Below are 15,719 nucleotides of genomic sequence, written 5' to 3'. Positions count from 1 at the left end.
CCTTGATCCCTTTAGCCTAAAGAAATATATCTAACTCCTTCTTGAATATATTTAATAAATTGGCCTCAACTGCCTTGTGTGGTAGAGAATTCCACAGGTTCACCACTCTCTGGGTGAAGAAATTCCTCCTCATCTCAGTCCTAAATGGCTTACCCCTTATCTTTAGTCTGTGACCCCTGGTTCTGGACTCCCCCGCCATCGGGAACATCCTTCCTGCATCTAGTCTGTCTAGTACTGTTAGAATTTTATACGTTTCAATGAGATCCCCTCTCATTCTTCTAAACTCCAGCGAGTATAAGCCCAATCGACCCAATCTCTCCTCATATATCATTCGTGCCATCCCAGATATCAGTTTGGTGAATCTTCGCTGCACTCTCTCCATGGCAAGAACATCCTTCCTCAGATAAGGCGACCAAAACTGCACACAATACTCAAGGTGTGGTCTCACCAAGGCCCTGTACAACTGCAGCAAGACATCCTTGTTCCTGTACTCGAATCCTCTCGCTACGAAGGCCAACATACCATTTGCCTTCTTAACCGCCTGCTGCACCTGCATGCTTACCTTCAGCGACTGGTGCACAAGGACACCCAGGTCTCGTTGCACTTCCCCTTCTCCCAATCTATTGCCGTTCAGATAATAATCTGCCTTCCTATTTTTGCCACCAAAGTGGATAACCTCACATTTATCCACATTATACTGCATCTGCCCAATCACCCAACCTGTCCAAATCATACTGGAGTTTCTCGGCATCCTCCTCACAGCACACACGCCCACCCAGCTTTGTGTCGTCTGCAGACTTGGAGATATTACATCTAGTTCCCTCGTCTAGATCATTAATATATATTGTGAATAGCTGGGGTCCTAGCATCAATCCCTGCGGTACCCCACTAGTCACTGCCTGCCACTCGGAAAAAGAGCCTTTTGTTCCAACTCTTTGCTTCCTGTCTGCCGGCCAGTTCTCTATCCAAGTCAGTACCTTGCCCCCAATCCCATGTGCTTTAACTTTACATGCTAATCTCTTATGCGGGACCTTATCGAAAGCCTTCTGAAAGTCCAAATACACCACATCTACTGGCTCGCCCATATCTATTCTACCAGTTACATCCTCAAAAAATTCCAGTAGATTAGTCAAACACGATTTACCTTTTGTAAATCCATGTTGACTTTGTCCAATCCTGTCACTGTTTTCCAAGTGCTCTGCTATTACATCTTTTATAATGGACTCTAGCATTTTCCCCACTACCGATGTCAGGCTTACCGGTCTATAATGCCCCGTTTTCTCTCTACCACCTTTTTTGAATAGTGGGGTAACATTAGCTACCCTCCAATCCATGGGAACTGTTCCAGGATCTATAGAAGTGTTAGGTAACGACCATCTTGAACAAGAAACAGCCCAACCAACCTTCCCCTGACCTTCAATGGTATCACCCGACATCCCATCTCATCAATATCCTGGCGGATCACCGTTGACTAGAAGCTTAATTGGACCAGCCACATCAACTGCTTGGCTACAAGGGCAGAGGCAGGGTACATTCCAATGAGTGGTTTACATCTGGACCCCTCAATGCCTCGCCACCATCTACAAAGTTAAACTCAGGAGTGGGATGGAATACTCTCCAAGAAGAAGAAGGGTAGGTGCAACCACAACAACACTCAAGACGTTCAACACCATCCAAGACAAAGCAGTTTGCTCGATTAGTGCTCCTGCCACAGGGCTCAATATCCACCCCCTCTACCATGGCTACACTGTGACCGCAGTATGTACTGTCTACTGGATGCTCTGCAGCAACCCACCAAGCTTACTTCTACAGCACCTTCCACCTCGGTTACCTCCACCGGCAAGATAGGCAAGAGCAGCGAGATCATGGGAATGGCATTATCTCCAAGTGCCTCTGCACGTCACACACCATCCTGAGTTGAACACATACTGATGTTCCTTCATTGTCACCAGGTTATAAACCTGAAATTCCCTACCGACCACCACCTTGGAAGCAACTTCAGCACAAGAGCTGCAACAGTTCACAAAAGCCCACCATTACCTCTTCAGGGTAACTAGGGGTGGACAATAAATGTGGCCTTGCCAACATTACCCATATCCCAAGAACAAATATTTAAAAAAATCATGAACATAGCATCATATGATCTTCCATCAAAGTTAAGTTTTCTGGAAGTGCATATGGAAATATAATCAAAAATTCCTGCACGAGATACAAAAATACAATTAGGAAGTTATTTTACCAATCACCAGCCGATCATATTTCAGAAGAATTTTTTTTTTTTAAAGTTTCCTTTACCTCTTCTAGGAGATGAGGGTCCAAGCAATCTCCGTCATCATTGAAAAGGGCATCCCAAGAGTCATCCTCAGGTTCTTCGGGAATAGGTCTTTCAGCACACTCCGATTCTTCTGCACCAGTGGTTAGTTGGCCCAAATCCAGTGAGATTTGGTCGACACTTTGCAAAACGGCACCAATTTCAGCATTCGCCGCCGCGCCGACTGGTTGACTGCCCGTCAAGTCCGCGGTAACGTCGCTGTCATCTTTTACGGGCCCAGCCTCTTCTGTTGCTTGCTGCGCTTCTTGCATGACTGAAAGGGCAACAAAGTTGGAACTCGGGGAATCTGAGCAAACTACATTTCCAGATGAAGTGGTGGGTAGAGTAGCATTGTTCCCTTTTAGAGGCGCACTCTCGGTTCCCTGTAAAAAAGAGTCATTATCTATCCTAGTTTCATGCTCTGTCGCATCGCTCACTTCAGCGAAGGTCTTGTAAGAACTATTTACTTCAGATGGTTCAGTGCACATATATTGTCTACTACTTCTTTCCATCTGTTGTGCCTCATTTACACCTTTTGAACAGTCTAATACAGTATGTCTCACAGCATCTGAGCATTTACAGCTGGCTAATTTAGAGGATACCAGTTCATTTAAGTGAAGAAAATTGTCAGAATCACAACTTCTGTTCAACGGAGAGGCAGCATCTGGCGAGAGAGATTTGTTTACATCAGTCTCATGATCTCTTGCTATTGAATCTACATTATTGGGTCTGCCATTATTTCTGCGCTCTGACTGTTCATCATTAGATGTATCTGGTGTAATCTGTTGTGCATGAGCTTGGATTTCTGTGTAACTGGATTTCGTAGCTTCTCCATTACTCTCAGCTATCGAACTGGTAACTTCAAGTAAACAGTTTTCTGCTACATCAATATTATTACATTTTTCTGACATTGCCTCTTTATGCACCGGTTCTTTCTCACTACTGTGCAATTTACTACTGTTTGATCCTGTCCTACATTTCTGCTGGGTCGTCTTCTTTTCTTTTAAGTGCTTCGATTCCAATTTGTTTCCTTCACCTGACCACCTCTCTCGTACAGAGTTCACGGTTTGCCTCCTTTTATCCAAATTCAACCTTCTTTCCAAATCTTTGTTGCTGTGCTCTCGTTTGCTTTCTTTCCGCTGAGGCAAGTTGGCTTCTGCGTGCATCTGCTCATGGGGCACTCCCAAGTCATTGCAAGCAAATACCTCGAGAGCGGCACTCGTCTCGCTCTTTTCTGTCGCATCTATTATATTTGCGAGCGCCTTTCGGGCTACAGGAGTATCTTCTCCAGCTTGTTTGGGGCCACAGTCTGGCTGCTGCTCCACTCTCAAATGTCGACGAGCTCTGGGAATGTACAGAGCTTTGTCTGGCCTCTTTGACCGTGGCTTGCTCTTGTCATGTTCCTGCTCCATAGAGTTTTTCTTCCCTTATCTGAAACACAATCAGATAAGAGTCAAAAGCTCAATCCACTTTACTGCTGTCCATTAACAATAATATACAGGTAGACTATCCTTTATCCGAACTTCCGAAAACCGAAAACCTCTAAAAACCGAAAGTTTTTTCGTTCAGCGTAAGTCGTGCGCACAACGCCGACCCCCGCCCCCCCCGCCGATGCCGACCCCCTCGCCGACGCCGACCCCTGACAAATTTCCCAGTCTTATAAAATACCTTCTGAAATCTGAAATTTTCCGAAAACCGAAACACGGCTGGTCCCGAGGTTTTCGGATAAAGGATAGTCTACCTGTACTGCAATAGCTACCGAAAATAAGAGAGTTGCCAGTGCAAATTAATTATCTGTTCTGTCAAGTTGAATAAATCATCATTACTCTTGCAGTGGTTAAATATGGTAACCTTTGCCTTAATCGAAGTAGTTCCTTTCGGTAGTGGAGTTATTTTCTTCCTGTGTTTTCACGCTGGTCTCCCTCAAAGACCATCACATACAATTGAACATCTTCAGCTTGAAAGGCAGGTGTTAAAATAAAATAAAATTCACGGGCAGGGTTGAAAAAAAGAGCAAAAGAATAGCCATGTCAGCCTCTCTCACTGTAGGGCAGTCAGACAATCTACCATAAAAGGGCCTTGCCAGCAATGTCCACATCCCATGAACGAATAATAGTAAAAAAAAATAAAGATGCATCTTAGTGTAGCCATTGGGAGTTCAGAAAAGTGTAACGACAAGAAATTCTCAAGCAGCAACCACTTGAACCGTAAAAAAACAACCAGGAGAACAACTGCAAGTTGTGCCCTGCTAAACTCCAGATGGAGAATTTTCAGGGTGAAGTAATAGTGGGTGCAGGTCTGTCACCGTATAGGTTGCTGTGGTGGGAGGAATTGAGATGATGAATGATGTGCCTTCAATAACCACAAAACTAGAAGTTATAAACTTTAACAAGTTGGCTTTTAATCACTAAGATCAGAGCTAACATCTCAACACACTGACTGGCTCGCAGGAATGAGTCAGGAAAGAGGAAGTGAAACTATACACCGTGTGGGGGAGGGTAATATACATGAGTGCAAAAACAAATACAGGCAAGACAAACAGATTTCATTACAATGAATTAAGAGCATCACACACAATTTAAAAATGATTTCCCCCCCCCCCCCCCAAATTGTAACAGATACAGGAAACTTCGGTTTATCCGGAGGTTGTACGTCTGGAAACCTCGATCTAACGGCAGAAATCAGCAACCGGTTTAGTTAGGTTTTTTTTTCTTCTCCTAACATTTTTTTTTTATAAAAACAGTCAGGCTCTGGAAAGCGCCTCTGTAGCTTAGCAACAGCTTCAGAGACGCTTCCAAGGTACAGGCCGAGTGTTTACAAGCTGTTGCTAAGCAACAGTGTTTGTTGTCAGATACGGAGATGAAAACCTCCGTATCCTTCAACATTAGCGCTGGTCTATCCGGAAGTTTTGATAGATCGGCAGCAGCTCGGTCCCGTCGGTGCCGGATATCGCCAAGTTTCCTGTACCTATATGCTAAAATAAACCTCGAGACAACAGCTCAAAATGGGTCACATAGGAATTGGGACTGTGAGGCTCGTGCAGTGGAGAGAGAGGGCTCTTCTGAGGTAAACTGTTGGGCAGCATGGAGAGGACTTCATCCTGCATCAAACCCATGCTTAATGATTACCGGAACAAGATGTTTCTACTTGTGGGGAGTCCAAAACTAGGGGACATAAATATAAGATAGTCACGAATAAATCCAATAATGAATTCAGGAGAAATTTCTTTACCCAGAGAGTGGTGAGAATGTGGAACTCGCTACCACAAGGAGTAGTTGAGGCGAATAGTATAGGCGCCTTTAAGGGGAAGCTAGACAAGTACATGAGGGAAAAAGGAATAGAAGAACATGCAATAGGGTTAGATGAAGTAGGGTGGGAGGAGGATCGTGTGCTGGCATAGACCAGTTGGGCTGAATGGCCTGTTTTTGTGCTGTAAATTCGATGCAAGATGTAACTATGAGCTAGTACCCAAGGTCATTGAAAACCAGGCTTCACAATCCTTTTCACCATCTTCAAGTCTCTCCAGGGCCTCGCTGCTGGCTACCTTTGCAATCTCCGAGAGTCCCAAGTCCCTATCCGTATCCTACGCTCTTCCCTCCATTCATCGCACTTTGGAACTCCCTCCCTAAGCCTTTTTGGTCTTGCTGCATCTTTCCACACTTTCAAAATCCTCCTTAAATCCTACCTGTTTGACAGCACCCTCTCTCTTGCTTAAGTCCAACCCCGATCTATAAAGCACCTTAGAACGTTTTGCTACATTAGAAACGCTGTATAAAAGGTGGCGGTGCTGAAGCCTCCCAAACCCTGCGTCAACTTGGGACCCTTAAACACCAATTATGGAGGTAAAAGCAGAAAAAAGAGTGAGGAAGGTAGCAGCACAGCACTCCTGTTCCCCATTTTATCTCCAGATCACCGCTGGCTACAACTGCTTCACAGGGATTTAAAACATCTGTTGCATTGTAAACGCATTTTTCTACTGTGTGGAACTCCCAATCTGCTCTGAGATATGTGGCGATTTTCTTGGGAGAAAGACCTCTCTTCATATACACTCCAAATAGATTTAAGCACATTCCTCAGCACCTCGACATCAGCTCAAAATTCATACTGTATCACGCTTTGTAGAAAAAAAAGTAAATACTATACACGTTTTAAATTCTTTATAGAGTCCAATATTTGAACACTACTTTCGTATCTGGGAAAGCTCTTCCAGCACCTTTCTCGCACTCCTGCGCTGGATACTAAAATGTCTGTTGGCTCTTACTTCAAAATCTTTCTCTCCCTTTCACAATCTTTCTAGTCTCGCTCTATTTTTTGATAATGTGGGCAGTGCTCCTTTGCTCCTCCTAAACTCCAAATGCACTGCCATTCATATTCTTCCCCCGCCCCGCCTCTCTAAATCCTCACACTGCGCTGAAATTCAAGATTTAAAGCAACATCGCTCCGTATTGTTGCCTGCCAGGATTTCAGTGGGAGCTGGGGTGAAATTTTCCACAATATGCTCACTGAAGCGGTGAGTATGACTTGACCAGCATATTAAAAAAAGTGTGTCACCCCATAAGCAGGACTCCCCACAAAAGCAAAGTACAGGAAACTCTTTGTTATCTGGCACCGATGGGACCGTCGTGTTGCCGGTTGATCAAAAATTCCGGATGACGGCGAGGGTTATCTACCGAGGCTATTTTTAAACAAAGAAAAATTTAAAAAATCAAGAAATGTACAGTATACAGTAATTGGGTACTCCCCTACAGAATGTTGTGTTAAATGGATGGTGGATGATGCTTGATTAAGTACAGTACTGCCCGTTGAGGGTAATGCAATGCAATGACTACCAGCAGCGTGGGAGACGCACAGTACCCCTGTAAAATGGCAGATCAGAAGAGACTACCGGCAGCGCGGGAGAGTCAGACTCCTGTTACAGGGGTATTGAGGTGTTCCGACTTCCGACAGCGCCAAGAAGCCAAGTAGTGGCAGTTTGGAGAACTACCCCCACTGACTAACTCGGCCACCGCGGGAGACTCGGACTCGGCAACATTGCCGGTTATTGAGGTGTTGTTTTCGGAGTGAAAATTTTGCCGGTTAATAGAGAATTCGTGCCGTTTAAATGAGAATTTCCTGTATAATGGCACTATGACTTAGCCCTGGCTAGCCTGGAGCAGTTAATTTCCAGCTTGGTATCAGTTACAGATGGAGGTAATAATCAGATCAACAATTGGTTTGACTGCAGTGCGGCACTCCTTTGGCCCACCGTCCACAATGTAATTGTGGTTTAAGTTCAATTGTGTTTGTTTTGCTATTTCATTTTTATCCCCCAAACAATGTAAAACTCAATTGAATTGCATTTGTTTCATGTGTTTTTCCATTTAGAATTTCACATAGATGGGAAGAGTTATTGATTGCTCAAAAACAGAAAACAGTAATGTGGACCCAAATACTGGCTTATAATGCTACCTTGAAAGTACTTTGATCAACCTGTGCACAGGTTTAGCTTAGTGAAGGGTGTAATGGAGCGATGCGAATTCGATTCCTTAACTGGTTTTCACACACTTGCTTCTTAATTAATTTACCATTTATCTAAGTCACGGCCCTGATGGATCGCTTAATTTAGGCTTTGCATGATTTTCCTGCCTCAAAAAGTCAGTTAATGTACTATCAGAATTGCTTCTCTGCCCCAGCACTTGCTTCCTATATTTCTCCCCCATTTTAAAAGCTTTTCGAAGTGTCAGCTTGGCTCAACGGTAACACTCGCCTCTCGAGTCAGAAGGTTGTGGGTTCAAATCCATGAGAGAAAATATATTAAGACAGACATTTCAGTGCAGTACAGGAAACTCTCGATTTACCGGCACCTAAATAACCGGAAATCTCGGTTAACCGGCAAAATTCAGGAGTAGGTTCAGGTAAGTTTTATTACTTGCCTTCCTCGATCTGTTGCTGTGCAAGGGTGTGGCTGCAGCTGTTGCTAAGCTACAGCGACGCTTGGAACTTGTGGCCATTGTTCTGAACCTGTTGCTAAGCAACAGGGTTTGTTGCTTTATACGGAGCTCTCAGCTCCGTATCTTTCACTATAGCTTTCGGTTATCCGGTATTTTTGATGAACCAGCACCATGTCGGTCCCGGATTAAAAAAAGTTTCCTGTACTGAGGGAGTGCTACATTGTCAGAGGTGCCGTCTTTCCGAAGAGACCTTAAACCGAGGGCCTGTCTGCCTGTTCAAGTGTATGTCAAAGATTCCGTTACTTTTTCAACAAGCAGGGAATTCTTTGGGGATCATGGACAAAAATTCATCCTTTAGTTACCACCACCAAAAGAGACCAACAGGTCATGCATCACATTTGCTGTTTGTGGGTCCCTGCTATGTGAAAAACGGTTGTCGCATTTACCTACAGAAACAGAAGCTATACCTTGAAATGTAATTCACTGGCTGGGATATGCTTTGGGATATCTGCAGAACATGAAAGAAAGAAATTGCATTTATATAGCGCTTTACACAACCTCAGGACATCCCAAAAGTGCTTTACATCCCATCAAGTACTTCTGAAATGTAGTCACTGTTATAATGTAGGAAACGCAGCAGACAAAGACAATGAGCACAGCAAGCTCCCACAAACGGCAACGTGATAATAACCAGATAATCTGTTTTTAGTGATGTGGGTTGAGGGATAAATATTGGTCAGGACACCGGGGAGAACTCCCCTGCTCTTCTTCAAATAGTGCCACGGGATCTTTTACATCCACCTGAGGGGGCAGACGGGGCCTCGGTTTAACGCTTCATTCGAAAGATGGCATCTCCGACAGTGCAGCACTCCACTGGAGTGTCAGCCTAGATTTTGTGTTCACGTCTCTGGAGTGGGACTTGAACCAACAAGCTTCTGACAGAGACGGGAGTGCTACCCACGGACCCAAATTTGGCACCTGATAAAGCTGAAAGGCATATATTATATAATATATATCTCCCTTATATACCTCCATTAAATCCACTTGAACTTTTTACTGTTCTCTGTAAGATATCACACTCTGCAAGTGACAACTTGGTGCACAAGAATAATCCTGAAGGAAATAGGCCTCCCAAAATTCCTTTGTCACCGAGTGTGGGGATGGGGAGCGAAGCAGGAGCATCTTCTCTCTTTTTAATTTTCTCCCCATGTCTTCCGAAGAGCCTCAGTTAATCTTCATGTGCAAGCCTGGACAACGAACAACTGGCTAATCAACCACAAGCCGAGCCCGAGCCTGACCCCGACTGTCTGAAATACACCAACACTATTTTCTTCTTGGCAGCGGCCACTCGAGTGTGGTCGGGGCAGGAGCCGAGGCTGAAATTCGCCCTCCTAACACAGCACGGACAGGGGATCAAATGTGTGGGGCTCAGTGCCACAGCAGATTGGGCAATTAGTGCCAGCGGTGTTTGAAGCTCAATTTCTCTCCACCTGCTCCCAACTCACCGTAAACTTGTCCCATGTATAGTCAGGACTGTGAACCTAGTCTCTTACCATTCGTGCTGCAGTGTTATTTTAATGAACCAGGAACCACACACCCTTTGAAAATCTACGGTCAACTGGCAGATTTATATTCCCAATCGCAGACTGCATGCTTTAATGAGGAGTCTCAAAGGGTCAGCGTTACACTGGCTGTTGAGATACCATGTTCACAAAGCAGTTAAATCACACTACCTAGGGTCAAGCTTCCCCACACGCTAAGTTAGTAGAGCAAAGTTTGGCTTTTAAGCTTTGCCTCGGCAGCTTAGCACAGTTGCAGTTGAGCACTGACCTATGGTCCTGCCTCCTCATTCTGCTGAACAGAGCAATACCTTTCCTTTTGTAAACGACTTTAGCTGCTGCTCATCTTCCTATCCGCCTGCTGCACGGACTCACTTGCTTCATTATAGACGGTGCAGGTTGCTTCCTTTCGCCACTCCTGAATTTAGTTTGCTTTAAGTGCTTTTCTCGTCGCAGCCAGTTCTTTGCCATTTTGCTCATAGAGCGGCAGCACGGTGGCATAGTGGTTAGCACTGTTGCCTCACAGCGCCAGGGACCCGGGTTCAAATCTGGCCTCGGGTGACTGTCTGTGTTGAGTTTGCACATTCTCCCCGTGTTTGCGTGGGTTTTCTCCGGGTGCTCCGGTTTCCTCCCACAGTCCAAAGATGTGCGGGTTAGGTTGATTGACCATGATAAAAAAAAAAAAAAATTGACCCTTAGTGTTAGGGGGGATGGGTTACGGGGATAGGGCTTGGGTGGGATGGCTGTCGGTGTAGGGACCGGGTGCTAGGGTTTGGATGATCAGCCATGATCTCGTTGAATGGCGGAGCAGGCTCGAAGGGCCGAATGGCCTACTCCTGCTCCTATCTTCTATGTTTCTATGTTGGCACAACTAAAATATACACCTCTCTCTGCAATAATGTTTACACTATTTTTGCTGTTCGCTGTAATAAACGGGTAGAGTTAGCGTGGTGGTCAATAGGACATCACCAATAATCCATCTGGTGGCTAGTTTTACGCTCACAGAACAAGGAATTAAAGATAGCAAATCTAACTCCTTCAACAGTAAATGTATTGACTACTGAAGCATTAACAACTTGCATTTATATAGCGCCTTTGACATAGCAAAACGTCCCAAGGCACTTCACAGGAGCGATTATCAAACAAAATTTGACACCGAGCCACATAAGGAGATATTAGGACAGGTGACCAAAAGCTTGGTCAAAGAGTAGGTTTTAAAGAGTGTCTTAAAGTAGGAGAGAGAGGCGGAGAGGTTTAGGAAGGGAATTCCAGAGCTTAGGGCCCAGGCAGCTGAAGGCACGGCCACCAATGGTGGAGCGATGAAATTAAAGCCATAACAAGTTAACAGATCAGATCAGACAGACCAACAGTTAGAAGACGAAAATTGGTCTTGACATCCCTGGACTGGGAAGGGAAAGGAAACCAAACTAAACAAATCAGTCTCTTTCCCTGCTGCCTGATCTGCTTGCCGCTGTACCCGCCACAATCTTATGCTCCTTTTCCGGTTTTCTGTCTGGAGACGGCAGGTCCTCTGCTGGCCTGTCTGTTGTCCTGGCTAATCTGTTAACTCTGCTGTATGGACAGTAGATCAGACCAGGGCAGGGCATTGTAGATAGTGGATCACAATGGAGTAGATCAGACCAGGGCACTGTGGACAGTGACGACAATGGAGTAGATCAGACCAGGGCACTGTGGACAGTGACCACAATGGAGTAGATCAGACCAGGGCACTGTGGACAGTGACCACAATGGAGTAGACCAGGCCAGGACACTGTGGACAGTGACCACAACGGAGTAGATCAGACCAGGGCACTGCGGACAGTGATCACAATGGAGTAGATCAGACCAGGGCACTGTGGACAGTGACCACAGTGAAGTAGATCAGACCAGGGCACTGTGGACAGTGACCACAATGGAGTAGATCAGACCAGGGCACGGTGGACAGTGACCACAATGGAGTGGATCAGACCAAGGCACTGTGCACAGTGACCACAACGGAGTAGATCAGACCAGGGCACTGCAGACAGTGACCACAATGGAGTAGATCAGACCAGGACACTGTGGACAGTGACGACAATGGAGTAGATCAGACCAGGACACGGTGGACAGTGACCACAATGGAGTAGATCAGACCAGGGCACTGTGCACAGTGACCACAACGGAGTAGATCAGACCAGGGCACTGCAGACAGTGACCACAATGGAGATGATCAGACCAGGGCACTGCAGACAGTGACCACAATGGAGTAGATCAGACCAGGGCACTGTGGACAGTGACCACAATGGAGTGGATCAGACCAGGGCACTGTGGACAGTGGCCACAATGGAGTAGATCAGACCAGGGCACTGTGGACAGTGACCACAATGGAGTAGATCAGACCAGGGCACTGTGCAGAGTGACCACAATGGAGTAGATCAGACCAGGGCACTGTGGACAGTGACCACAATGGAGTAGATCAGACCAGGGCACTGTGGACAGTGACCACAATGGTGTAGATCAGACCAGGGCACTGTGGACAGTGACCACAATGGAGTGGATCAGACCAGGGCACTGTGGACAGTGGCCACAATGGTGTAGATCAGACCAGTGCACTGTGCACAGTGACCACAATGGAGTAGATCAGACCAGGGCACTGTGCACAGTGACCACAATGGAGTGGATCAGACCAGGGCACTGTGGACAGTGGCCACAATGGTGTAGATCAGACCAGGGCACTGTGGACAGTGACCACAATGGAGTAGATCAGACCAGGGCACTGTGGACAGTGGCCACAATGGTGTAGATCAGACCAGGGCACTGTGCACAGTGACCAAATGGAATAGTTCAGACCAGGGCACTGTGGACAGTGACCACAATGGAGTAGATCAGACCAGGGCACTGTGGACAGTGACCACAATGGAGTAGATCAGACCAGGGCACTGTGGACAGTGACCACAATGGAGTAGATCAGACCAGGGCACTGTGGACAGTGACCACAATGGAGTAGATCAGACCAGGGCACTGTGGACAGTGACCACAACGGAGTAGATCAGACCAGGGCACAGTGGACAGTGACCACAATGGAGATGAGCAGACCAGGGCACTGTGGACAGTGACCACAATGGAGTAGATCAGACCAGGGCACTGTGGACAGTGACCACAATGGAGATGAGCAGACCAGGGCACTGTGGACAGTGACCACAGTGAAGTAGATCAGACCAGGGCACTGTGGACAGTGACCACAATGGAGTAGATCAGACCAGGGCACGGTGGACAGTGACCACAATGGAGTGGATCAGACCAAGGCACTGTGGACAGTGACCACAATGGAGTAGATCAGACCAGGACACTGTGGACAGTGACGACAATGGAGTAGATCAGACCAGGACATGGTGGACAGTGACCACAATGGAGTAGATCAGACCAGGGCACTGTGCACAGTGACCACAACGGAGTAGATCAGACCAGGGCACTGCAGACAGTGACCACAATGGAGATGATCATACCAGGGCACTGCAGACAGTGACCACAATGGAGTAGATCAGACCAGGGCACTGTGGACAGTGACCACAATGGAGTAGATCAGACCAGGGCACTGTGCACAGTGACCACAATGGAGTGGATCAGACCAGGGCACTGTGGACAGTGGCCACAATGGTGCAGATCAGACCAGGGCACTGTGCACAGTGACCACAATGGAGTAGATCAGACCAGGGCACTGTGGACAGTGACCACAATGGAGTAGATCAGACCAGGGCACTGTGCAGAGTGACCACAATGGAGTAGATCAGACCAGGGCACTGTGGACAGTGACCACAATGGAGTAGATCAGACCAGGGCACTGTGGACAGTGACCACAATGGTGTAGATCAGACCAGGGCACTGTGGACAGTGACCACAATGGAGTGGATCAGACCAGGGCACTGTGGACAGTGGCCACAATGGTGTAGATCAGACCAGGGCACTGTGCACAGTGACCACAATGGAGTGGATCAGACCAGGGCACTGTGGACAGTGGCCACAATGGTGTAGATCAGACCAGGGCACTGTGCACAGTGACCACAATGGAGTAGATCAGACCAGGGCACTGTGGACAGTGACCACGATGGAGTAGATCAGACCAGGGCACTGTGCAGAGTGACCAAATGGAATAGTTCAGACCAGGGCACTGTGGACAGTGACCACAATGGAGATGAGCAGACCAGGGCACTGTGGACAGTGACCACAATGGAGTAGATCAGACCAGGGCACTGTGGACAGTGACCACAATGGAGTAGATCAGACCAGGGCACTGTGGACAGTGGCCACAATGGTGCAGATCAGACCAGGGCACTGTGCACAGTGACCAAATGGAATAGTTCAGACCAGGGCACTGTGGACAGTGACCACAATGGAGATGAGCAGACCAGGGCACTGTGGACAGTGACCACAATGGAGTAGATCAGACCAGGGCACTGTGGACAGTGACCACAATGGAGTAGATCAGACCAGGGCACTGTGGACAGTGACCACAATGGAGTAGATCAGACCAGGGCACTGTGGACAGTGACCACAACGGAGTAGATCAGACCAGGGCACGGTGGACAGTGACCACAATGGAGATGAGCAGACCAGGGCACGGTGGACAGTGACCACAATGGAGATGAGCAGACCAGGGCACTGTGGACAGTGACCACAATGGAGTAGATCAGACCAGGGCACTGTGGACAGTGACCACAATGGAGTAGATCAGACCAGTGCACTGTGGACAGTGACCACAATGGAGTAGATCAGACCAGTGCACTGTGGACAGTGACCACAATGGAGTAGATCAGACCAGGGCACTGTGCACAGTGACCACAATGGAGTAGATCAGACCAGGGCACTGTGGACAGTGACCACAATGGAGTAGATCAGACCAGTGCACTGTGGACAGTGACCACAATGGAGATGATCAGACCAGGGCACTGTGGACAGTGACCACAATGGAGATGAGCAGACCAGGGCACTGTGGACAGTGACCACAATGGAGATGAGCAGACCAGGGCACTGTGGACAGTGACCACAACGGAGTAGATCAGACCAGGGCACTGTGGACAGTGACCACAATGGAGATGAGCAGACCAGGGCACTGTGGACAGTGACCACAATGGAGTAGATCAGACCAGAGCACTGTGGACAGTGACCACAATGGAGATGAGCAGACCAGGGCACTGTGGACAGTGACCACAATGGAGTAGATCAGACCAGGGCACTGTGGACAGTGACCACAACGGAGTAGATCAGACCAGGGCACTGTGGACAGTGACCACAATGGAGATGAGCAGACCAGGGCACTGTGGACAGTGACCACAATGGAGTAGATCAGACCAGGGCACTGTGGACAGTGACCACAATGGAGATGAGCAGACCAGTGCACTGTGGACAGTGACCACAATGGAGATGAGCAGACCAGGGCACTGTGGACAGTGACCAGAATGGAGTAGATCAGACCAGTGCACTGTGGACAGTGACCACAATGGAGATGAGCAGACCAGGGCACTGTGGACAGTGACCACAATGGAGTAGATCAGACCAGGGCACTGTGGACAGTGACCACAATGGAGATGAGCAGACCAGGGCACTGTGGACAGTGACCACAATGGAGTAGATCAGACCAGGGCACTGTGGACAGTGACCACAATGGAGTAGATCAGACCAGGGCACTGTGGACAGTGACCACAATGGAGTAGATCAGACCAGTGCACTGTGGACAGTGACCACAATGGAGATGAGCAGACCAGGGCACGGTGGACAGTGACCACAATGGAGATGATCAGACCAGTGCACTGTGGACAGTGACCACAATGGAGTAGATCAGACCAGTGCACTGTGGACAGTGACCACAATGGAGATGAGCAGACCAGGGCACTGTGGACAGTGACCACAATGGAGTAGATCAGACCAGGGCACGGTGGACAG

At 47.5% G+C, this 15,719-nt stretch overlaps 1 protein-coding gene across 3 annotated transcripts in view; it reads right to left on the bottom strand.

Moving 5' to 3' along the window:
* The window catches only part of r3hcc1l (R3H domain and coiled-coil containing 1-like), a 202,330-nt gene that overhangs the window by 91,547 nt on the left and 95,064 nt on the right, over window positions 1-15,719 (bottom strand). For all 3 annotated transcript variants that reach the window (XM_085994255.1, XM_085994254.1, XM_085994256.1), the window contains exon 2: window positions 2,296-3,742. In XM_085994255.1, coding sequence (XP_085850381.1) covers window positions 2,296-3,723 — 1,428 coding nt within the window. In that variant the 5' untranslated portion in view covers window positions 3,724-3,742. The remainder of the gene's footprint in view (window positions 1-2,295; window positions 3,743-15,719) is intronic.

This window comes from Somniosus microcephalus, chromosome 8 (genome assembly GCF_052327205.1).
Source record: "Somniosus microcephalus isolate GS21.2 chromosome 8, FLI_Smic_1.0, whole genome shotgun sequence".
Classification (NCBI taxonomy): Eukaryota; Metazoa; Chordata; class Chondrichthyes; order Squaliformes; family Somniosidae; genus Somniosus; species Somniosus microcephalus.
This window is presented reverse-complemented; position numbering and strand designations above follow the sequence as displayed.